We start from the raw sequence: 22,508 nt of genomic DNA, 5'->3' as shown, positions 1-22,508 counted from the left end.
GCAGCTTAAACGCCATCTCCTCCAAGAAGCCTTCCCTGACCACCCAGGCTTAAGGAGGCTCTGCATTCTTTTCCCCTCCAATTACACTTGTTATCATATCACCAAGTTTTATTGTCTTCACAGCTCTTGTCATGATTTGAAATCACCTCATTCACTTATTGTTTATATGTTCACTACAACATAAGAAACTGCTCACGGCTTATGCTCAGTGCCCCGCATGATAACACTCTTTATACACGCTTGTCCGATGAAAGAATGAATGAATGAATGAATGAATGAGCTGATGATCAGAAGGCTCCGCGGCAGTGCTAGAGGGTGGGGAGACAGGGTGAGGCTGGAGGGCAAAAGGGCTCCGCTTACCTGAAGTTTCCTCAGGAACCGCTCCAGGGCGGGCTTGCCCACAGGCCGGATCTTGTCACGGTCCAGGCGGACCCGGGCATCTGGGCGCCCATCAGCCCCTGTGGTGGGAGTGACAGTAACGAGTCCCTCGCCAGCCTCCAGCAGGACTCTCAGGATCACAAACCGGGCCTGCATGTGGGCCTGCCAGAACCAAGAAGAAAGGAGTCATTTACATGCTGATAAGGCCTATCAAAAGTCTGCTCCAAAGCCTCATGTACAGTATGTGCTCATTAATTAATTGTCGGTTATTCTTACTACTTCATTCTCCCTTACCCTGTGGGTCTTTTTCTGCTCTACTCATCTTCCCTTACATATTTCCTCCCCTCTCTGCTCATGAGGGAAGGCAGGCTGCCCTGGAAAACAGGAAGGCCATTTCCAGGCAGGTCCCAGAGCCCTGTGCTCCCCCTTGCCAACCACCGTGCCCTTCGCTGCTCCCGAACACCCCCCAGATGATACCAGATACCCACAGGGGTCCCCCACAGTCCAGGTCCCCAAGCACTCTCTCCTCTACAGTCTTGTTTGCACTCAACAGTGGGACCAAACGGGCATCATGAACCCCAGTACAGATGACAAACCATAGCCCCAGAGAGGTAAAGTGACTTGCTCAGGGTCACACAGCTGTTAAGAGAGATCAAGGACTCAGACCTAAGTTTCCTGACTCTAAAACACAAGACTGACATAAGACTGATGACGTAAGTTTATCAAAACGTACTTGTGTGACTTTGAAGAACACTCCTATTGTGAACCCTATTTCCCATCTCATAAGTGAGCGGCCTCAGCTAACCGCTCTGGAAGCGGACTACTTGGATTTGAATCCTGGCTTTGCTACTTAGCAGCAAGTTACTTAATGTCTCTGTGCCTCAATTTCCTTATCTCTAAAATGAGAGTAATAATAGCACCATGTCCTAGGGCTGACATGGGGAACAAAGAGTTAATTCAGGTAACGTGCTTAGAACTGTGTGTGGCACAGAGGAAGTCTGTCGCAAGCCAGCTATGAGCGGTCGAGGTAAAATCAGCTGGTCTGGTTTCGCCCTCAGAGGTGGGCAGGGAGATTATTACCCCCATTGCACAGACAAGGACACTGAGGCTCACAACGGTGTGACTTACCCCCATAAGGAGTGGAGTCTGGGATTAAACCCAGTTCATGTGCCTCTTTGGTAGATATGGTTGTCCCACCCCCATACCCAGAATCCTGACCTCAGACCCCACTGCAGGCCTCCTCCGAACCCCCAGCTCCCTGCTGGCCCCTACCTGTCTCCAGCTGGAGGTCTCTGGGGTATAGAACTCCAGAGCAAGCAGCCCAGCCCGAACCATGTTGAGCCAGTTTACGTAGATCACGTCTTCTGCGTCAGCCCCCTTGAAGCCGAAGATCCTGGCGGAGGGACAGGAAGGAGGCAGGGGCAGTCAGAGGCTGCGTGGGTGCGGACCCCCGCCAGTACACCCTCCGTCCACAAGGGAGGCCCGCCCCCCAAGCCTGTTGCCCATACTCCAGCACTTGGGGGTTGAGGCAAAGGTAGAGGCCCACACTTTCAGCCCGGCATTCTTCGTAGCTAGAGGCGATGGTGCTGAACTTGCTGTCCCAGGTCTCCCCGCTCCGGTACCAGCTCTGAATCTGGGAGGGGAGGCCCAGGAAGTAGGCTTAGGAACAGCTGCCACCCCAGCCAAGCCCAGCCCCCCAGCACCACGGGGGTTCTGCCGAGGCCGCCCTCACCTGCTCTCCTGTCTCTGGATTGATCACGGTCTCCTGGTCAAAGTTAAATGCTCCTTTCTCGTCCTGCAGAAGCATCAGGACACGGGGCAAGTGAGGGAAAGGTGTCACTGCCTCACCCCAGCACCTCAGCCTGGGGATTCCAGCACCATCCACGTGCTGCCGCCTCCAAATCAGAGTCCTGTGTCCCTCGCTGCCCTCCTCCCACCCTCAAGCCACATCAAAACCCAGACCTGGGACCCCAGATATGTGCCAGTGGATGGGCTAGAAAGCTTGGCTGCTGCTCCCCTACGCGCTTCCCACGCCCTCTCCCCATGCGGGCAGAGGCCACAGCCTGCGACTCTCTACCTCCAATAAGCATCGGCCTCACTATCCACTCCATGTGCCAAGTGTCTTACGCACCACCCACTTATTCCTCACACCCCCAACCCCCGGAAGGTTCTATTACCCCACTTCACAGAGGAGGAAACGAGGCTGAGACTATGAGCCCCAGCGTGGAATCGAGCACATAACCTCCACGCACACTATCTCTTGACAGTAAACCCACTTCCAAAGGATCTACTGTGTCGGCAGCCCTAGGGCTTTGCTTTTATTCCTCAGGATGGCCCATATGGTAGGAGCCAGGGTCCCTGTTTTACAGATGGCCCAACCGAGGCTCAGTAAGGAGGACTGACTTGCGGAAGGACACAGAGTGGCCACATTTGTCCCCACTTCCCCGTGACTTCAAAGCTTGGACAAGGCTCAGGGCCAAGCCGCCGCCCCCATGAGCTGCTCTCTGAATGGTCCTGACCTCCAGCCCCTCCGGACTCAGTGAGGAGCCCCACCTCACAGGGAGCAGACCCAAACAGAACCCCGCTCTCTCTGATGCCCGGGCTGTGCCCGCCTCTGGCCATCCCATCTGGCACAAAGGCTGCCTGTCGTCTTTGTATCCCCTGAGTGGGGGCATCACAGGGGCTCCGGCCACTCTGATTGGCTGGCAGGGAAGGCGCTGCTCTCGTGAGAAGTGACTCACTCCTTGTTAATATCTGGAAAGGTACGGGTTCCAGGGCATAGTAGTCCCAAGACAGACCATGCTGCAGCCTCAGGACTGGGAGCTGCAGAGACTGCCCTCACAGCCTCCCTGACCCTGCAGCTGAGTCACACCTCCAGGGCAGGCTTCCCGGGCCTGAGCCAAGCCACCCCTTCTGCGCAGGGGACCTCAGCTGGACTGTCCTGCAGGCCCCATGCCCTTGGGGCTCCTGGGACATCCTGGGGGAGGATGAGATAGGAACTTCCCTCCTTTAGGGGCCATTTCCCCCACCTAATCCGAAGCCGGTGAGGGCAAAGATGCTGCGGCTTCACCCTGGGTGGGGTTGATCATGGAGGAGGGAAGCTGCGGGCGCGTTCTCACCTGCACAAAGAGCTTGCCGCTGCCATGGCCCAGCAGCTCGTGTAGTCCCACCTGCACGTCAAAGGAGGGCCCCTTCCAGCGGATGTACAGGTCCTGCAGATACAAGCGGAGGCCGATGCTGTCTGCCGCCCCACCGCAGCCACACGGCCTCCTGCTGCCCCTGCTGCCAAGCTGAGGGCCAGTGGCTTCCTTCCCACCAAGGCTCCACGGGGGGGGGGGGGGGCCCTCTCGCTTCGCCCATCGCCTCTTTGCAACAACCCGGAGGAAGGGACCACCTCCACCGTTTGACAGGTGAGCAAACAAGCCAAGTCACAGGGCCCCGTCTTCCTGTGTCGGCCGTTAGTCCAGGCCCACGCCCAACCCTTGGGCTGCCGGTGCTCACCTTGTCCTCCTCCTCCAGGAAGGTCAGCTTCTCCCGCTGTGTGGCATAGGCCACAGCCAGCACGTTCCCCAGCGACACATTCTTGAAGCCGTCCGTCTGCCTCAGGTCGTCATCTGCAGAGGGTGGGGAGGGAACCAGGGAGAAGGGGCAGAAGTCAAGGGCCACGGATCAGAAGTCTAGACAAGAGGACCAGGCTGGGATGGAGAACTGAGTGGGGCATGTGGCCGGGCCAACTGTGTGCCGGGGGAGGGGGGACCTCTCAGGGGACACAGCTGCGGCTTAAGGAAGCTCACAGTTGGGGATGTTGATGCCAGCAGGGATGCCAGAGCCAGAGAAGGTGAGAACGTCCAGGGAGGTGAAGTCGGGGGTGAGGAACTTGTCCTTCTCGAAGGCGGGAGGCCAGGGCAGCTCCTTCAGCAGCTGTTCTGCACTTGCCACCAGGCACTCGAACTTGGCACTCATGGCCTTGTTCACCATAGCCACAAAGCCTGTAGGGAGGGAGGTGAGCTGTGGGCTGGCAGGGTTTGGGAGGGGTCCTGTGCCCCACTCCACCCTGCGACCCCTCCAGCCATCATGCATGTTTCAAAATGTCCACTGTCTGCAGTACCCTTTGCGGGCCGGTGGGGAGAGCAGGGACCCAGGCCTGGCCCTGCCTTCATGGAGATTACTGGAGGGGATAGATGCAGAAAGAAGGCTTCACTGGATAACCTCTGCCCTGGATCTTAAAGGAGAGGGCAGGGAGCCCATAGACGGTGTGGGTAAAGAGCAGATTCCCAGTGGAAGGGACTCCTTGAGCAAAAAATATGTCCTTCTTTTGGGGGCAACTGAACGCTCCTGTAAGGCTTCAGTATTTGGCTTATGAGGGGGTGACTGAGGCTGTGCACAGGAGGCCTGGGATTGATCTTTTTAGAGAGCCTCACTTCCATTTCTGTTACCAAAGCTACTCCATAAAATGCAGTTTCTATGAGAGCCTTCCTAAAGAAAGAGCTTCCTGGTCAAATAAGTTTGGATAATTCTATATGCTCTATCTCTAAATTCTTAGAGATTCCTAATGTACTTTTGCATATTAGAGATACTCAAGAGTCCTGCAGGCAAGACCCTTTGCCTCTCTGCACTGAACCCTTCTTGGTGTAATTCCTGGGACCCCTACAGGAACTCTATTGTGGAAAGGCCCGGCCTAGACTACTGCATGGTCAGGATCCTGCACAGAATGGATTAACTTGGCCAAGGGGTTAGACCTGGCAAAGCCTCCCTGTCTGGAGCCACTGTGTCAGGTAGAATTGACATACCAGGTCAGGAAGACAGGATGATTAAAATAGCAAAGAAGAGGGGGCGCCTGGGTGCCTCAGTGGGTTAAACGTCTGCCTTCAGCTCAGGTCATGATTCTAGGGTCTTGGGATTAAGCCCCATGTCGGGTTCCCGGCTTAGCAAGGAGTCTGCTTCTCCCTCTCTCACTGCCCCCTCCTCCGCCCACTTGCCTACGCTCTCTCTCTCTAATAAATAAAAAAAGAAAAATTTTTTAAAAAAGAAAAATGGGGCGCCTGGGTGGCTCAGTGGGTTAAGCCTCTGCCTTCGGCTCAGGTTATGATCTCAGGGTTCTGGGATTGAGCCCCACATCGGGCTCTCTGCTCAGTGGGGAGCCTGCTTCTTCCCTCTCTGCCTGCCTCTCTGCCTACTTGTGATCTCTCTGTCTCTGTCAAATTAAAAATTAAAAAAATTTAAAAATAAAAAAATAGAAAATGAAAAGAACAGGGTGGAGGGAGTCCGGCTGGCTCAGTCGGTAAAGCACGTGACCCTTGATCTCAGAGTCATGAGTTCAAGCTCCATACTGGGCGTGGAGCCTACTTAAAAAAAAAAAAAAAAGTAACTAAAAGGAACATCGTAGGTCTATATGTACTGATATGAAAAGATACCTGAACTATTTGGTGAAAAAAAGCAGGTGGCAGTACAATCCATAGAACATACTTGCATCTACTTAGATAAGTTAAGTTTCACGTGTGTGCTTAAACAAAGCTCTGGAAAGACCTATACTCAATTGTGTAAACTGTGCTGACCTCTGGAGAGGAAGGGCACAGGGGGCCGATTTCACATTTCATCCTACATACTTTTATATTATTCCAATTACTTACAACAAGCATGGATTTTTAAATCACACACACAAACACACATTTTAAAGCATTATTAGCTCTATCTAAAAACAAAAAAACAGGGGTGCCTGGGTGGCTCAGTTGGTTGAGTGGCCAGCTCCTGGTTTCAGCTCAGGTCATGATCTCAGGGTCCCGGGATCGAGCCCCACATGGGGCTCTAGGCTCAGCCAGGGAGTCTGCTTGTGGATTCTCTCTCTCCCTCTGCCCCCCTCCACTCTATCTAAAATAAATAAATAAATAGGGGGAAAAAACCCCGACAATGTACACTCCCAATTCTAACCTTATCACGGATGATATTTTTAGTATATTTTCCAAAATTTGTGACCCTGAACATGGACTTTCCCTTTTTATTTTTTTTAAGATTTTATTTTTAAGTAATCTCTACACCCAATGTGGGGCTCGAACTCACAACCCCGAGATCAAGAGTCACACACTCTACTGACTGAGCCGGGCAGGCGCCCCTGGACTACTTTTCTAATAACCACAGTGAGTTAGGTAAAGAGATGAGCCTCTGAGATCAAGGCTGCTCAAGAGGTTCTGGGGTGTTGGCCGTCAGAGAGGCCTGGACAATCAGGACCCAGGCAGAGAAGCTGCAGGTGTGCACATCTGCCCTCCCTTCTGGTCCCTGAACCACATGTGCGCTGGGCCTGCATCTCTGGGCTTAGATTTAAGCTCCCCACTGGCTGCTGGGGCCTGTCCTCTCTCCTCCCAAGCCAATCTCTCTGGCTTCTAGAAACTGGATGCTCTAGACTCTATCCCCAGAGGCTGGGGAAAATAAGGCTTTGTACAGAAATCTAACTCCTCAGGCTAGATGCCTGCCTCCCACAAGTGGGTCCAGTTGGGGTATGGCTATAGGCATGGGGCGGGGCCAGGGCCGCCTCCCACCTGCCCTGGGATGACAGCAGCCAAGTCAAGTTCACTATCATGATGGCAATTATGCTCCCGTTCACCCAGGACCTTTTATGTGCCTGGAAATCTGTTGAGCAATGTCTCTTCCCAGGACACCCAGAAGGGAGTGACCAATGCTCAGATATGGGGTTTACCCAGTTGGGGAGGTCACACAGAGGGTGAGCGGCAAAGTTGGGCTTGGAATGGCCGTAGCCTGTGCCGGGATCAGACAGCAGAGGCAGCACAGCAAAGTGGTTCAGAGCCAAGGTGCTATGCTTGGCCACTCACCAACTATACCTCCGTAGCCACTTTATAAAGTGAGGATAGCAATTGTCACGGGAGGACAGTGTCCAGATGAGCTCCTGTAGCTAAGTGCCCAGTGTCTGATCAATCGTCCACACTGGTTCTGGTTATTTGTATTACTATTGCCAAGGGCGGAGGGAAGAACCCTCAGGGGACACGGGATAAGCATTTGCAAGCTGACCCCCCTCCTCCCAGAAGTTACCTTCAAACTCTCCACGGGAACCAAAGGGGTCTCGGTAGCTCTCGATGAACCCGATGTAACTGGGGGGAGCAAAGGGCAGAGATGGAAGAGGTCCAGGCAGGACAGGGGCAGCCAGGGTGCAGAGCCAGGAGATGCCTCACCTCTCCACGATGGGGCCTTTGTCCTGTATCCAGAAGCGGGAGCCCCTCTTATGGGCCTCGATGGAGCCCTGGGTGAAACTCTCTATGTACTGGGCCAGCATCTGTTCCTGCCGGCTGTTGGCTGCATACGCCTGGGGGTGAGCAGGGGCCGGTCAGCCTCAGGCCACCCACTCGTCCCGACACGTCTTAGCTGCCCAGAGGGATCTGGAGCTTGCGACCCTCAGCCCCCAGCCAGCCCTACCTTGGCCTTCTCCAGGTGCTCCACCACCTTCTGGAGGATAGGGGCATAGTCCCCCCGAGTCACCTGGAAATGGCTCCCCCGGAATTCGTAGCTCTTCAGCTTGGAAGTCATTTCAGAATGCAGAGCAGGCTCTGAGGGAAGAAGGATCGCTTGGGGAAAAGGCTAAGACACTCCAGCAAGCTTCTCACCATGATGCTCTTACTCTAAGATCTTCAATGACTCCCCACTGCCTACGGAAATGGTGTAAACTTTCATTTTAAAAAAATGTATATATATACGTGTATGTATATATATATATTAACTATGTATATAGTTAACTCATTTAAGCCTCACTTCTACTCTGGGGGGTTATCTCCATTTTACAGATGGGGAAACTAAGGCACGGAGAGGTAAAGTAAGTTTCCAAAGGTTGCCAAGAGCAGGATTCAAATCTAGGGTGGCAAATGTATTTAGAAAGACAGTCAACCCGAAATGTAAGGAGCCTTATAAGGAAATGAGAGGGTGAACAGGAAGTAGGAGACGGGATGAAAGAAGATGCTGGAGAGAGGGCAGGAGGTGGATGGCACAGGAGCCAAAGAAAGCAAGCAGCCTCCTGAAGCTAAGAGCCAAGGAAACAGACTGCCGCCTGGAGGATCCAGAAGGAACTGGAGTCTTGTTTCTGACTGTGGACCCCCAGAACAGCAACAGAATAAATTTACGTTGTTTCGTGCCACTACATTTGTGGTGATTTCTTGCATTTTGCTTGTTATCCCTGACCAGTAGCATACACTTCTAGGTTATGTCGTAAAAAAGAAAAGAGCAGCACGGTGTCTCCCACCTCCCAAGGTGACATGCCCCGGGATGCAGGGGCTCTTTGCCCTCCTCTGGAAGCTGGGCAGGCTTGTGACTCTAGCAGAAGTGACACCAGGGACTGCCGAAGGGGGTCCAGCTTCTGGCTGGCTCTCTCTGCAGGCTCCCTCAGGGAGGCCAGCCAACAAGAGCAACGTCAGGAAGCCACGTGGGCCGTCCCGGCCCATAGCCCCTGCGGAGGTCCCAGCTGACGGCCAGCATCTTCCGCCAGGCGTGTGATGAGTGCGCCTGCAGGGGATTCCAGCCTCTGGCTGCTGATGGCACCCTGGCCTCCGAGTCTCCCAGGCTGAGGCCCCAGTCATTGTCACCAGGCACAAGCTGTTCTGATCGTGCCCCATCCCGATTCCTGACCCACAGAGTCTGTGAGTGTGAAGAGGTGGATTTATGTCCCTAAATGTGGGGGGCAGCTGCACACAGCAGGAGGTAACACAACCGGTACTCGGGCCCCAGAGCCTCCCTCTAGCACCCTGTCTTGCACACAGCAGAGCATACGGAAGCATGGGCTCGGCTTACGTTCCAGCGTGATCGATTCCTAGTCCCATGGACCCGGCGTCCTTTTCCTTAGTCAAACCCAACAACGTGCCAATTGCTAAACTTTCCCTCTGCCATGCTCTGTGCCCCCCACCAAAGGATCGGGTGCCATCTTCATCTAGTCCCACACCAAAGATCTGAGTTTCTGCCGAGTGCTAGCCACTGGGGGGACCGTGGTCAGTGAAACACACAATTCGTCCTCCTGAGAAGCCCGCGTCAACAGTGACAACAAAATGCCCACACAGCTACTGGGTATGATGATGGAAAGGGGAAGAAAGTCATGGAAAGACCGGGCAGGGTCCTGGAGTAGCTAGTGAGGTGTTCGTCACGTGTAGATGCGAGGCAGGGCTTTGAGGTGGGAAAGGGGACAGACCGGGCGAAGTTCTGGACAGCAGATGTGACAACAAACATGGGGTTTTCAGGGCCCTCTTTCTGCTGGAGTGGCCAGGCTGGTGACTATCAGGCCCCGTGTGGGAGGAACACGCCGTAGATGAAGTGAGAGAGAGGAGGCCGGAGGCCGAGAGAGAAATCCTGCACAGCAGTGACCACAGCGGCAGGAAGTCCACCGTCAGCGTCTGCAGTGACTACCGTGCCTGTCACTCCCGGCAGGACCCACTAAGCCCTGCCCTGAGTCTGGCCCGGTCCCTGCCCCGGGGCAGAGGTGCTGAGGAGGGAGCAGAAGGGCCGTGGGAAGCAGCTCACCTGCGCCAAGCACCGAAGCCAGCCGCACCTCGTAGCACGGCTGCCCGTCCTCGAGGACGCCCTTGAAGAGTCGCGTGTTGTAGGCACTGAGGTTCTGGAAAAGACCAGGGCAGGGGTTGGGGGAAGAAGAGTAAGTCCAGAGCGGGCTACAAGGCGGGAGGAGGGAAAGGGGTTCACACCAGGAAGAGGAGGTCCAGAGGCAGAGCAGGCTGGGGCGTGCGGGGGAGCCTGACTGAGTCCACAGCGAGGGGAGCGAGCGGGTGGGCAGCCCCGGCCGGGCTCTCGGAGACGCTCTGCTCTGGGCGCTGAGCGCCAACGTTTACTAAGTGCTGACCCAGGGCGAGGCGATGCAGCAGACCCGGAAACTGCTTACACAGCTGCTGGGGGTGTAAACGCCACAAGTGGACTCCGGAGCCCAACCGAAGTGGCTCTGAGGTCTCCGCTGTCCTGCCCGCATTCTGTCACCAAGGCCTCCAGCCTGCGGCGGGCGGCGGGGGGGGGTGCTCCGTCCCTGGCACATCTGGGAACATCTGCCTCACTGGAGCCAGGCCAACTCTTAGACAAGGATTCCCAAGTCTTTCCTACTTCAAACGCTCAGGATGCTGTGTCTCTGGACCCAAGCTGAGACCCCAGAGTGGGTGCCAGTGGCAAGGGGACCCTGTGAACCCCCGTCCCACGTTCCCTAACCCTCAAACCTGTGAGTCCAGAAAGTCCTGGGCCAGCTTGGCGTCTTCCATGGTACAGTCCCCAGAGAAGTAGGTGGTGATTCCCTGTCGGGGCAAGGGACAGGTGGGAAGGAGGAACTGCCGCGGTTGGGACACACTCCTTCCAGCTCCCACCCCTCCTCCCAGCCGCCTCTCCCCTGCCCCCTCATCTCTTTCCAGGGGACAAAACTGTAACACAAATCGCACACAGAGGCCCATCTCCAGCCCTCCTGCAGCTCTGCTCCAGCCTTTCGCAGGCTGGCCCGCCCCGGAGGCTTGCCATGTCCCTTGCACCACGTGGTGGCCAAATGGCCTCCAGAGGCGGGAAGCCCAGGCTCCTCCCTTTCCCACCTGCTGCTCCGCAGCTCCCTCTCCCAGCTCCTCTCTTCCTCCCTCCTGCACACACCACCCCGGGCTGTCGGAACGGGAAGGGCATTCAGAAAGCATTGCATCCAACCTGCTTCCTAGCTTACAACTGCCAGAACGGAAGCCCACTGCCTCCCTGCCCGGTACCCTTCCCTCCGTGCCAGGTGACTTCCAAAGGATGCCCTCCACTTTCCTGCATGATGGGGGGTCCTCACCTCCTTCCCCAGCCCAAGGTGTCGAAGCCGCGGCTCCAGAGAGAACATGAGCTCCCCGCAGGTCTGCCAGAGGCTCCTGACTTCTTCCGGGTGCTGCCCGGCCGCCTTACTCCCCAGGATCACACGTTCCAGCTTCTCCTGCAGGGGAGGAGGCCACTGGCTGGGCCACAGCGCCCAAGCCTGTCTTCTGCACCCTCCACATCCACCCCCCAGCTCTTCTCCCGAAGCCTAAGGCCAGGCTCAAAGTGCAGCTGAGCGACGGGCAGCGTCAGTGCTGTTGAAGGAATGCTGGAGCTCAGGCCCCCCGCAGACCTGTTAGTCAGAAGCTGCATTTCAACAAGACGGCCAGGCGACTTGTGTGGACAGCGAGTGCTGAGAGCCGGGGAGTAAGAACTGCTGATGCCCAAGACGGGCCCGAGCTCCACAGTCCCGGCCCGCAAGGGACTCACAGCGCCCCGCCTCTCCACCATCCCCAGGGATGAGATGACCAGGCTCCCTTTTTGCAAGCACTGAAGTTCACATGCCCTTCCCTTGTCTGCCCTCAGGTCAGCACCGTCAGGAAGACACACTGCTTTCCCTCGCTAGGTGAGGAGCATGGCAGTGACCAGGCCCCCACTACTGTCCCACCGGCCCCAAATTCCTCACCTCCCCCGGCCTGCTCTCAACTCACCTTGGGCAGGTTGGGAACAAACTTGGTGTCGCCAAAGGACTTGTAGTTGCCCATGTTGGAGTAGATACCCGCCGCATAGACCAGGAATGCCTGAAGGGAGGTGGGCATCAGAGACCCAGAAGCACAGTGTCTCCCCACGCCCCACCAGACCCCACCCCAGGGAGGTTCCTGCCTGAGATGTTAACACCCAGAGGAACCAGTACAGGCGAGGCTGGGAAAGCTGGGGGCAGGACCCAGATCCCAGGAGGCCCCAGTCTGGCCCCAACATACTTTCACAGACCAACTTCACACGCCCATTGTCCAGCCAAACTGGTCTTCTCAGCAGCCCCCAAAACATACCCAACCTTTGTTCGCACTATGCCCAGCACCCTCTCAGCCACCCACGGCCATTCCATATGACCTCTGAAACACTGTGCCTCTGCCTCCTTGTGCAGAAAGCCTGCCTTCTGCTCCCAGCCAGCAGGCAGCTGGCATCGGAAGCATCAGATGTTAGAGCTAGAGGGCCCTTGGTCATCTGGACATCATCGCAGGCCCAAAACTCAGTCTCCCTTCCTCCGGCAACAAGACCTCAATCTTCCTCTTGTGAAGGTGGAGGGATCTCCCTTCCCTGACTCCGGGGGTAGGCTCAGGCTCACGCTAGACGGTAAGAGCCCTACCTAGGCAATTTCCTAGTGCCAAAGAGCCTCTGTTTTTATACAAGGGATCATAGAGCCTGGGGCCCCTGGACCTCCCCTGCTGCAGTGAAGAAAGAAAGCCCAGCTGAGAGATGAAGACTGCATCAGCCCAGCTGAGAGATGAAGACTGCATCAGCCCAGCTGAGAGATGAAGACTGCATCAGCCCAGCTGAGAGATGAAGACTGCATCAGCCCAGCTGAGAGATGAAGACTGCATCAGCCCAGCTGAGAGATGAAGACTGCATCAGCCCAGCTGAGAGATGAAGACTGCATCAATATGGTATCCCTGAGCCCCTGAATCCAGCCATGACTGAAGCCTGCTCTAGCCCTGGATTTTTCAATTATATGAGCCAGTAACGTTCTCTTTTTCGAAATAGACTTTATTTTTTAGAGCATTCTAGAGCCACAGCAAAACTGGGCAGAAAGTATACAGATTCCCCACGTACCCACTGACCCCCCCGACATGAACAGCCCTCCCCATCATCAACGTCTCCCACTGGAGTGGCACATTTGTTACAACAGGTGAACCTACCTGGACACATCACCACCCAAGACCAGTCTACATAAGGGTTCACTCTTGGTTCACGCTCTGTGGGTTTGGACAAATGGATGGCATATGTCCACTATTACGTAAGGCATGTTACTCTCTACTACAGAGTAGTAGTTTTAGCACCCTACAATCCCTCCCCTCAATGCCTGGCAACCACTGATCCCCTCTCCTATCTCCATGGTTTTATCTTTTCCAGAATATCGTATAGATGGAATCACATGTATGTAGGCTTCTTGCAAGATTGGCTTCTTGCATTTAGTAATACGCATTTGACCTTCCCATGACTCTTCATGGCTTGATACTTCATTTCTTTCCAGCACTGACTAATATTCCATTGTCTGGATGGATCACAATTTGTCAGCTCAGCTACTGAAGGACATCTTGGTTGCTCCTATCGTTGGCAATTGTGAATAAAGCTGCTACAAACATTCATCTGCAGGCTTTTGTGTGGACCTACGTTTTTACCTCCTTTCAAGATTTCACTTCCGTCAATAACCAAGAAGCATCACTGTTGGATCCCACAGGAAGAGTACATTTCTTTTGCAAGAAGCTGTCGAATGACCTCCCACAGCAGCTATATGATTCTACATTCCCACCAGCAATGAACAAGAATTCCTGGTGTTGCTACCCCTGCAACAGCATCTGGTGTCGTCCGTGTTGTGGATTTCGGCAAAGCTAATGGGTGTGTAGTGGTTCTCTCATTACTTTATTTATTTGCAATTTCCTAATGACATACGATGTAGAACATCTTCTCACAGGCTTATTTGCCATCTGCATTCTTCATTGGTGAAGTATCTGTTACAGTCTTTGGCCCATTTAATTGGGTTGCTTGTTTTTCTTATTGTTGAGTTTTAAGAGTTCTTTATGTATTCTGGCTAAGAGTCCTTTATCAAATATTACCTTTTGCAAATATTTTTATCCCAATCTGTGGCTTGATTTTTCATTCTCTTGACAATTTCTTTCACAAAGCAGAACTTTTTAATTATACTGAAGCCCACTTTATCAACTATTTCTTTATGGATCATACTTGGTGTCGTACCTAAAAAGTCATCTCCATACCCAAAGTCATCTAGATTTTCTATGTTATCTTCTGGGAGTTTTACACTTTTGCATTTAACATTTAAATCTCTGATCCACTTTGAATTAATTTTTGTGAAAGATGCAATGTCCATGTCTGGTCTTGATTCTTTTTTTTCTCTTCTTTTTTTTCTTTTTATCAAGTAGATGTCCAGTTGCTCCAGAACCATTTGGTGAAAAGACTATTTTTAGGGGCACTTGGGTGGCTCAGTGGGTTAAGCCTCTGTCTTTGGCTCAGGTCATGATCTCAGGATCCTGGGATAGAGCCCCACATTGGGCTCTCTGTTCATCAGGGAGCCTGCGACCCCATCTCTCTCTGCCTGCCTCTCTGCCTACTTGAGATCTCTCTCTCTGTCAAATAAATAAAATCTTTAGGGAAAAAAAAAAGACTATTTTTACTCCATGATACTGCTTTGTTCCTTTGTCAAAGATCAACTGACTGTATGGGGGTCTATTTCCAGGCTCTTTATTCTGTTGCATTGATCTATTTGTCTGCCCTTTTGCCAACACCACACTGTGTTGATTACTGCAGCTTTAGAGTAAGTCTTGAAGGTGAGTGGTGATCCTCCAGCTCTGTTCTTCTTCCCTCTTTCCCCAATATTGTGTTGAAAATAAAATAACTGGGATTTTTAATCACATTGCATTGAATCTATAAATTTGGGAAGAACTGACATCTTTTTTTTTTTTTTTAAGATTTTATTTATTTACTTGAGACAGTGAGCGCATAAGCAGGGTGAGGGGAAGAGGGAGAAGCAGACTCCCTGCTCAGCAGGGAGCCCAACGTGGGGTTGATTCCAGGACCCCAGGATCATGACCTGAGCAGACACTTAACTGACTGAGCCACCCAGATGCCCCAAGAACTGACATCCTTATAAATCTGAATATTCCTATTCATGAACATGGACTATCTCTCCACTTATTAAGTTTTTTGATATCTTTTATCAGTTTGTAATTTTCCCAAGTTTTAAACACGCTTTGTTGTATTTTCGAACTATGTATTTCACTTCCTTGTGTGCTACTTAGAAATAGTATTATGGTTTTCATTTTGAATTTTTATTGTTCCTTTCTGGTATATTAAAAGCAACTGACTGGGGCGCCTGGGTGGTTCAGTGGGTTAAAGCTTCTGCCTCCAGCTCAGGTCATGATTCCCAGGGTCCTGGGATTGAGCCCTGCATCAGGCTCTCTGCTCAGCGGGGAGCCTGCTTCCCCCTCTCTCTGCCTACTTGTTATCTCTGTCTGTCAAATAAATAAATAAACAAACAAATAGATCTTAAAAGAAAATAAAATAAAAGCAACCGACTAGGGTGCCTGGGTGGCTTAGTTGTTGAGTGGCTGCCTTTGGCTCAGGTCATAATCTCAGGATCCTGGGATCAAGCCCCACGTCGGGCTCCCTGCTTGGCTCCCTCTGCTTGTGTTCTCTTTCTCTCTGTCTCTGTCAAATCAATTAAAAAAAAAAGCAACTGGTTATATCTATCTATCTATCTACATATTTAAAGATTTCATTTATTTATTTGTCAGAGAGAGAGGCAGGGAGAGAGCACAAGCAGGGAGAGAGGCAGGCAGAAGGAGAAGCAGGCTCCCTGTTGAGCAAGGAGCCCAAGGTGGGACTCAATCCCAGGACCCTGGGATCATGACCTGAGCTGAAGGCAGACACTTGATGGCTGAGCCACTCAGGTGCCCCTGACTTTTGCATATTAACTTTGCACCCTGCAACCTTGCTATAATCACTTATGAGTTTTAGGAGTTTTTTGGTCAATTCTTTTGGATTTTGTACGTAGATGGTCAATCATATTTTCTGTGAACCAAGACAGTTCTGTGTCTTCCTTAATCTGCATACATTTTATTTCCTGTTCTTGCCTTATTGCATTAGCTAGGACTTCTGGTAAAATGCTGAAAACCAGTGAGGGGACTTCTCTGCCTTGTTCCTGATCTAAGTGGGAAAGCGTTGAGTTTTTCACCATTAGATATATTAGATGTAGGGCTTCTGTAGATGGGTTTTATCTTTATCAAATTGAGGAAGCTCTCCTCTATTTCTAATTTGCTTGGTTTGATCGTGAATAGGTGATGGATTTTGTCAAATGCTTTTTCTACATCTACTGATATGATCATGTGGTTTTCTTCTTTAGCTTGTTGAGGAGACGAATTATTTATTTTCAAATGTTGAGACAGATTTGCATGCCCAGGATAAATCCTACTATGTAATGGTGTATGGTTTTTTATACATTCTTGGATTTGATTTGCTAATATTTTTGAGGATTTTTTTTTTATCTATGTAAATGAGAGAATGGTCTGTAGTTTTCTTGTATTGCCTTTGTCTGGTTTTGGTATTAGGATAATGTTGGCCTCATAGAATTAATTAGGAAGGATTTCCTCTGTTCCTCTCTCTCTCTTTTTTTAAGATTTTATTTATTTATTTGACAGAGAAAGAAATCACAAGCAGGCAGAGAGGCAAACAGAGAGAAAGGGGGAAGCAGAGTCCCCGCTGAGCAGAGAGCCCGATGTGGGGCCCGACCCCAGGACCCCAAGACCACGACCCAAGCCAAAGGCAGAGGCTCAACCCAATGAGCCACCCAGGCACCCCTGGCTGGTAGCTTTTTCTTGCAATACTTCAAATACTTCAATACACTCTCTTCTTGCTTGTGTGGTTTCTGAGGAGCTGGATGAAATTCTTATCTTTGCTCCTCTAAAGGTAAGATCCATTTTTTCTCCAGCTTCTTCTAGGACTTTTCTATGTTTCCTGACTTCTAGAAGTTTGGGTTCTTTCTTAGGATTTCCGAGTCTCTGCCTACCTGTTCCTGCATGTTGTCTGCTCTCTCCATGAGAGCCCTTCAGCGTATCAGCCATAGTTGTTTTAACTCCTGGTCTGGTAAGTCCAACATCCTTGCCACGTCGGAATCTGCTTCTCATGCTTTCTCTGTCTCTTCAAGCTGTGTTTTTTGCCTTTAGTATGTTTTGTCATTTTTTCTTGACAGTCAGACATGATGCACTGGTAAAAGGAACTGCTGTAAATGGGCCCTTTAGTCGTACAATGGTAAGATGTAGGAGCAGGTGAAGCATTCTCCAGTCCCACGATTAGGTCTTGGCAGTTTCTCAGTGAACCTTTACCTCAAAGAACTTCACATGCACCTCTGTGTCCCATGTCCCCGCCCTCCTCCTTAGGTGGGACAGGACAGTTCTTGAACTGTCTGAAATGGGATATTCTCCTCCACCCAGGTCAGTTAGGCTCTAGGCTCTGCTGATACAGTTTCTCCCGAGAGCTAAGTGGGAAGAATAGAATGTTCTGGCATTTTTCAAAAATGGTTCCCCTGCCCCTCCCTTGGCCAGAAGCACAAGGGGCTTTTTCTCTGAAATCCAATCCATTGTGAGGACCAAGATCCTAGAGGTAAAATTCCCCAAATTCTTGAAAGTGTGGAGACCCCTCCTCTGACTGGATTCTCCTGGAGTTTTTAAACTCTCAGAGCTGCCCACACTGAGCCTCCAGCAATCTGTCTATCAGGTTTTCAGCACTGGTTCTGGGGGAGGTTTCTGCTCATGAATTTTTGCACTGGTGAGTTGTGATTCTCTGTACCCACCTGTCTATCTCTCCCATGTGGGGGCAGCAGTTAGCCCTGTGGCATCACTTACTTAAGGACAGATGAAATGTTACTGATTTTTCCAGCATATTCCACCTTTTACTTGCTAGGACAGACTGGTGACTTATGAGCTCCTTACATGCCGGACTGGAAACTGGCAGTCATGATTTTCATTTCCACTCAAGCCAGTTTGAGGCGGGTTTCTGCTATTTGCAAGCAAAAGTGTCCCACGGAGAATAGCAACACTCAGGTCGCACTTCCCCAGCCATTAGCTCTTTTAATAAGTCAAGGTCTAGAGATGGGATGTGATCACTAAAAGTTAAAGAAAAGGAGAAGAAACAGCCTGGGCCTCAGCTCAGAGATAAGCAATTCAATCCCTTTATTTTACATGTAGAAACACAGGCCACTTTCTCATACATTGTTGGTGAAACTTTTATAAAAGATGACCTAACAACATCGATCACTTGTAAATGTACAGAGCTTTTGACCCAGCAATGCTACTTTTAGAAATAGAGCCTCCTCATACATGCACACAAGTATGCTCACTGTGGCACTAGTTCTAAGAAGAATCAGGAACAATCCAAATGTCCAACAATATAAACTGATTCTGGTGTACACTGCAGTGAAGTGCTTCAGGGTCAACAAAAAGGATGAAGTGCCTTTCCATGTACCCGACAGAAGTTCTCCAAGACATGGTGTTCAATTAAAAAAAAAAAAAAAGTAGGACTCCAAAGAACACGGAGAGTATGATCCCATTTATGTAAAGGACAAAAGAAGGAACTGGTGCACATGCTCATGTACATGTAGAGGAATGCAATACACAGACAGAGGACTTGAAAGGCTGAACACGCCACCATCGAATAGGCGATGTTCACGTTTCATTTTGGGTCTTTCTGCACCGCAGCAATGCACTACGAATGCGTCTAAGTAATTCTTGGCCAATGAACCCACAAACAAACAAAAGCCAGGGCACAGGCAGGGACCCACAACATGGTAGAGGAAGATCTGGTCCGAACTCAGACCTCCTGATTCCTACCCTGGACTCCCTTCTCTACCATCTCTGAGTGTCCATAGCTGTTTCCTTTACTCACAGTGGCCACTATTTATCTTGGAATCAGGTCACTGCAACCCCAGGAGGTACAGACTACCCTCATGTGCATTTTCTAGATGGGAAGACTGAGGCTCCAGGAGACGTTCCTATATTTGTAGCCCTTGGTCTACTCTACAGAGAAGGACCTTTGTACTCCTGCTTGTGGTCCCTCATACCCAGAAGCCATTCAGGAAATGCCAAATGACCTAAAAGAACTGACCTGATACTCCTCCTCGGTAAGGCCCTCAGCCAGGGCAAGCTGGCGCAGCTGGTCGGGGTCCTGGGCGCGGAAGAGGCGGCTGAGCAGGGCATAGATGTAGGGGGCCTCAGGAGAGGTCTGCAACAGTACTGCCAGGCCTCCATACCAGGCGGCCCGTGACAGATGGTGGGCATAGAGGCGTTCTGTGGGCGACAGCAGGCGGAAGGCCTCCCGGCAGTCCAGGCTAAACACACCGATGTCATTGGGCAGGATGTACTGGGCGTCCGCCATGGGCCCTGCTGAGAACCAGCGCCATCATCACAGCCATCATTTACTGCATACTGAGTACACACCTAGCTAAGCGCTCTCATGGTCTCACTTAATCCTCCCCCAAACCCATTCGCAGATATATTAACTGAGGCTCAGAGGTTAGGCAACACACGCAAAGATATTACAAAATACACCGGTAGGTCATATTTGGCCTGGGGCCCTCAACCTTAAAGACTGAATTAAACTACCTAGTATTACCAATGGGGAAACTGAGGCCCAGAGAGGCTAGGAGCTTTGCCTACTAACACAAAGGGAGAGGTCAGAAGCTGAGACCTGAATCTCTAGACTCCCAGCCCAGGGCCCTCAGGCAGCCCCTACTCCTGCCCTGACTTCTTAGCCTCCTCTTCAGAATTCTCCTATAAGTTCTTCAATTTCACCCAGCACTGTGGTGGCAAGGGTAGAGTTTCAGGCCACCAGCTGGAAAATCCAGGTTCCAAACCTGATTCAGCTCTTAGCTCCTAAAACCAAGTCAGTTGTTTCACTTTTCTGCGCCTCGGTTTCCACCTCTATAAAATGGGGGCGATGATAAGGCCGACCTCACCAGGAGGGTGTGCAATCTGTCTCGCTCTCATCCTTCGAAACACCTTTTCTTTGACCTTCCATCCTCCAACCCTCTCCCTGTGCTTGGCCAGGGGAACTACAGAGCCACGTTAGTTCGGAGCTGGAAGAAAACTCATTTTACAGACAGTGAGACTGAGGCTGAGAGAGACCACGCGACTTACCGAAGTCTCACAATCCCGTTGGGATACGGGATCTCCCAACCTAGGACATTCTCCACACCGCCCTCCCGTCCCGGGACTGAGAGTCCAGCCTCCCCCACCGCTCCGGATGCCCCGCCCCAACAGCACAACCCTCGGGGTTAACTCTTTGCTGCCCGGAGGGTTCCTTGGCTCGGGGCCGCGGGGAACGTGGAAGGGGTCCTGGATGGAAGGCAGAAAAGGAATAATCCTGCCTTCGGTCCAGACTCGCCCTGTCCCCCGAGGATGACGCATTGTGACCCCGAAACCCGGGCGCCGCTCCTCACCTGCAGCAGCTGCTCTCATCGCAAACTCACTTCCTGCTTCCGGCTCCCCCATTCATTGGGGCTCCGCGAACTCCGCCCCCCGCGGCCAATCGTCGGGCTTCGGGGCCCGGATGGACGTCAGCTCCGGCCAATAGGCACCCCTCGGCGCGCTTCGCCCGCCCGCCGCTCTCCGCTCCCGGGCCCTACTGGGTCGCGCGCGGCATGGCCCCTGCGGCCTTGGCCTTTGTTCGCGAGGGTGCGGGCTCGGCGGCTGGGAACCGGAGTGGCCGGCCCGGCCGCGGCCTAGTCCCGGCAGACCGGGCTGACGCTTCGAGTCCGGGCGGGGCGGCATGGATGTCATGTACGGAGCAGCGGGGACTTCCCCACAGAGCCCCAGCGCCGCCCCCCTTTGGGTCCCGGGACCTCAGTTTTGCAGGTGGGAACCTGCGCTCGGGAAGTGATGTGACTCTCCCTCCCTCAGTGGATTCGAGGGTCAGGAGCTGGAGACTTTTAGGACACTGGGAACCTACAAGGTCAGCTGCCGATGAGCCGAGGCGATCACACCCGTGGGGGGACAAGTGCTTCACTGCACCGCCATCCATTCGCCAGGGGTTGGAAGGCAGCCACTAAACGTCTCTGAGCCTCAGTTTCCTCAGCACAAAGACGCGAGGGGCCTGGAACTTGTTGGTGTTCGCCCGATGCCTGTTGGGAGAGCTGCCTGGGACCCCAAAAGGCGGACCAGGACCGAGCTGGGCCTGAGGTCCAGCTTTGCACCTCTGCATTGACTCACAAGAGGACAGCCTGGGTCAGGCATGGCATGTCCAAGCGTTGGTGCCAGGCCTGGGCTCAGTGGAGAATATTGTGAGGGGCCTGGGTCAGCGTGGGCGGAGCCAGGTCATCTAAGGTCAAATCTGGCCACTATCATCTACTGGCTGTGTAGCCTCGGGCAGGACCCTTTACCTCTCAGAGTCTTAGCTTCCTCAGCCAGAAAACCCAGCTAACAACTGCCTCCACTCCCAAGGGTGCTATAGCTGGGAGTAAACTGATGACTGGGCAGTCTGCTGCCTAGTGTTGTGCCCGGAGGGGCTGACTCCGATGATGACTATCACCATGGAGAAAAGCTCAATAAATTCTCTATGTCCTTAGGAAGGTCACCCCTCTTCTTCCCTGTGTCTCAATTTTTATTGTCTTTAAAATGGGTATACTCCCCTGACTTGGGTGAATTTGAGCCGGGCACCAGTAAGGGAGGTGGCGCTCTCTAGCCATCAACAGGCAGCTCAGGCTCGCAAAAGATCTCAGGACTCCTGGGATCCTCAAAGAAGCCACGTTTTTATGTTCACGGTTAACACACAAGGTCCTATGCCACCAGCTTAACATGGAGGCTATTTCATTCTTGTAAAAACCCTGATAGGATATCACCATTTTACCCATTGTAGGAGATGGAGAAACTGGGACTATTAGTTTCATTGACTTTCTTGAGGCCACCCAGTCCCTGAACTGGGGTCTAGCCTTCCTAAGAACTTCCACCACTCTGTCTCCTCCACTGGCCCCAGTATGCACACATGCATAATCACACGGAGAAATCCAGTCACTGGAGCCTCGGCCATCCCTAGCCTTGGTTCTTCCCCATGGACATGCAGGAAGGGCAGGTGAGGAATGAACATTAAATACCTGCTGTGCTACAGGTGCTCTCAGAACATTCACTGCCATCTGGTCATATAGGAATTGCTATTCCATTTAAAAGGTGAGGAGACGGACGCTCCAAGAGCTGGAAAGGGGCAGAGGTGGGCCAAGATCAGGGCCGTCTTACCGCCACCACCACCTCCAAGTTCTCCCTGGGGCGGCACCATGCTCTGTGCTTGCCTCTACTCTCTCCTCTCCTTACTGGAAACAGGATCGGAACATCCCTTACCTGGTTCCCAACAGGGCCAGAAGAGAGAACTGGATTATCAGTGTTTTGTGTGTGCATGTAGGGCTCGCAATATTCCCACAGATGCTTGAGCCTCCCCATCTGGGCTCCCCCACTGTGGTATGTGGGGGCCCCGGAGCAGGAATCTCACCAGATCCCCTTTTCACCACCCTCAGGAGCCCTCTGTCCTCTCGAGAGCCCCTGGTCTGGTCTCTGTGGCCCCCACCAGCTGTGCGGCCTGCAGCAGGCCCTCCCCTTGGAATCTAT

At 52.4% G+C, this 22,508-nt stretch overlaps 1 protein-coding gene across 4 annotated transcripts in view; it reads right to left on the bottom strand.

Moving 5' to 3' along the window:
- The window catches only part of DPP3 (dipeptidyl peptidase 3), a 29,559-nt gene extending 9,124 nt beyond the window's left edge, over positions 1 to 20,435 (bottom strand). The window contains exons 1-16 of one of the 4 annotated variants that reach the window (XM_004759432.3): positions 20,354 to 20,435; positions 19,021 to 19,295; positions 11,838 to 11,927; positions 11,168 to 11,305; positions 10,578 to 10,652; positions 9,883 to 9,976; positions 7,801 to 7,931; positions 7,560 to 7,690; positions 7,420 to 7,478; positions 4,173 to 4,367; positions 3,880 to 3,992; positions 3,498 to 3,590; positions 2,111 to 2,173; positions 1,887 to 2,011; positions 1,651 to 1,771; positions 361 to 540 (exon numbers count right to left, since the gene is read on the bottom strand). In XM_004759432.3, coding sequence (XP_004759489.2) covers positions 361 to 540; positions 1,651 to 1,771; positions 1,887 to 2,011; positions 2,111 to 2,173; positions 3,498 to 3,590; positions 3,880 to 3,992; positions 4,173 to 4,367; positions 7,420 to 7,478; positions 7,560 to 7,690; positions 7,801 to 7,931; positions 9,883 to 9,976; positions 10,578 to 10,652; positions 11,168 to 11,305; positions 11,838 to 11,927; positions 19,021 to 19,295; positions 20,354 to 20,405 — 1,935 coding nt within the window. In that variant the 5' untranslated portion in view covers positions 20,406 to 20,435. Of the gene's footprint in view, positions 1 to 360; positions 541 to 1,650; positions 1,772 to 1,886; positions 2,012 to 2,110; positions 2,174 to 3,497; positions 3,591 to 3,879; positions 3,993 to 4,172; positions 4,368 to 7,419; positions 7,479 to 7,559; positions 7,691 to 7,800; positions 7,932 to 9,882; positions 9,977 to 10,577; positions 10,653 to 11,167; positions 11,306 to 11,837; positions 11,928 to 19,020; positions 19,299 to 20,051; positions 20,273 to 20,353 lie in introns of those variants that run through there. The other 3 variants (XM_004759431.3, XM_004759433.3, XM_004759434.3) reach the window with 3 other exon arrangements.
- Between the last annotated feature and the right edge of the window lie 2,073 nt (positions 20,436 to 22,508).

This window comes from Mustela putorius, unplaced genomic scaffold (genome assembly GCF_011764305.1).
Source record: "Mustela putorius furo isolate JIRA1106 unplaced genomic scaffold, ASM1176430v1.1 tig00000127_pilon_pilon_pilon, whole genome shotgun sequence".
Classification (NCBI taxonomy): domain Eukaryota; kingdom Metazoa; phylum Chordata; class Mammalia; order Carnivora; family Mustelidae; genus Mustela; species Mustela putorius.
Note: the sequence above shows the minus strand (reverse complement) of the source record. Positions and strands in the feature narration are given on the sequence as shown.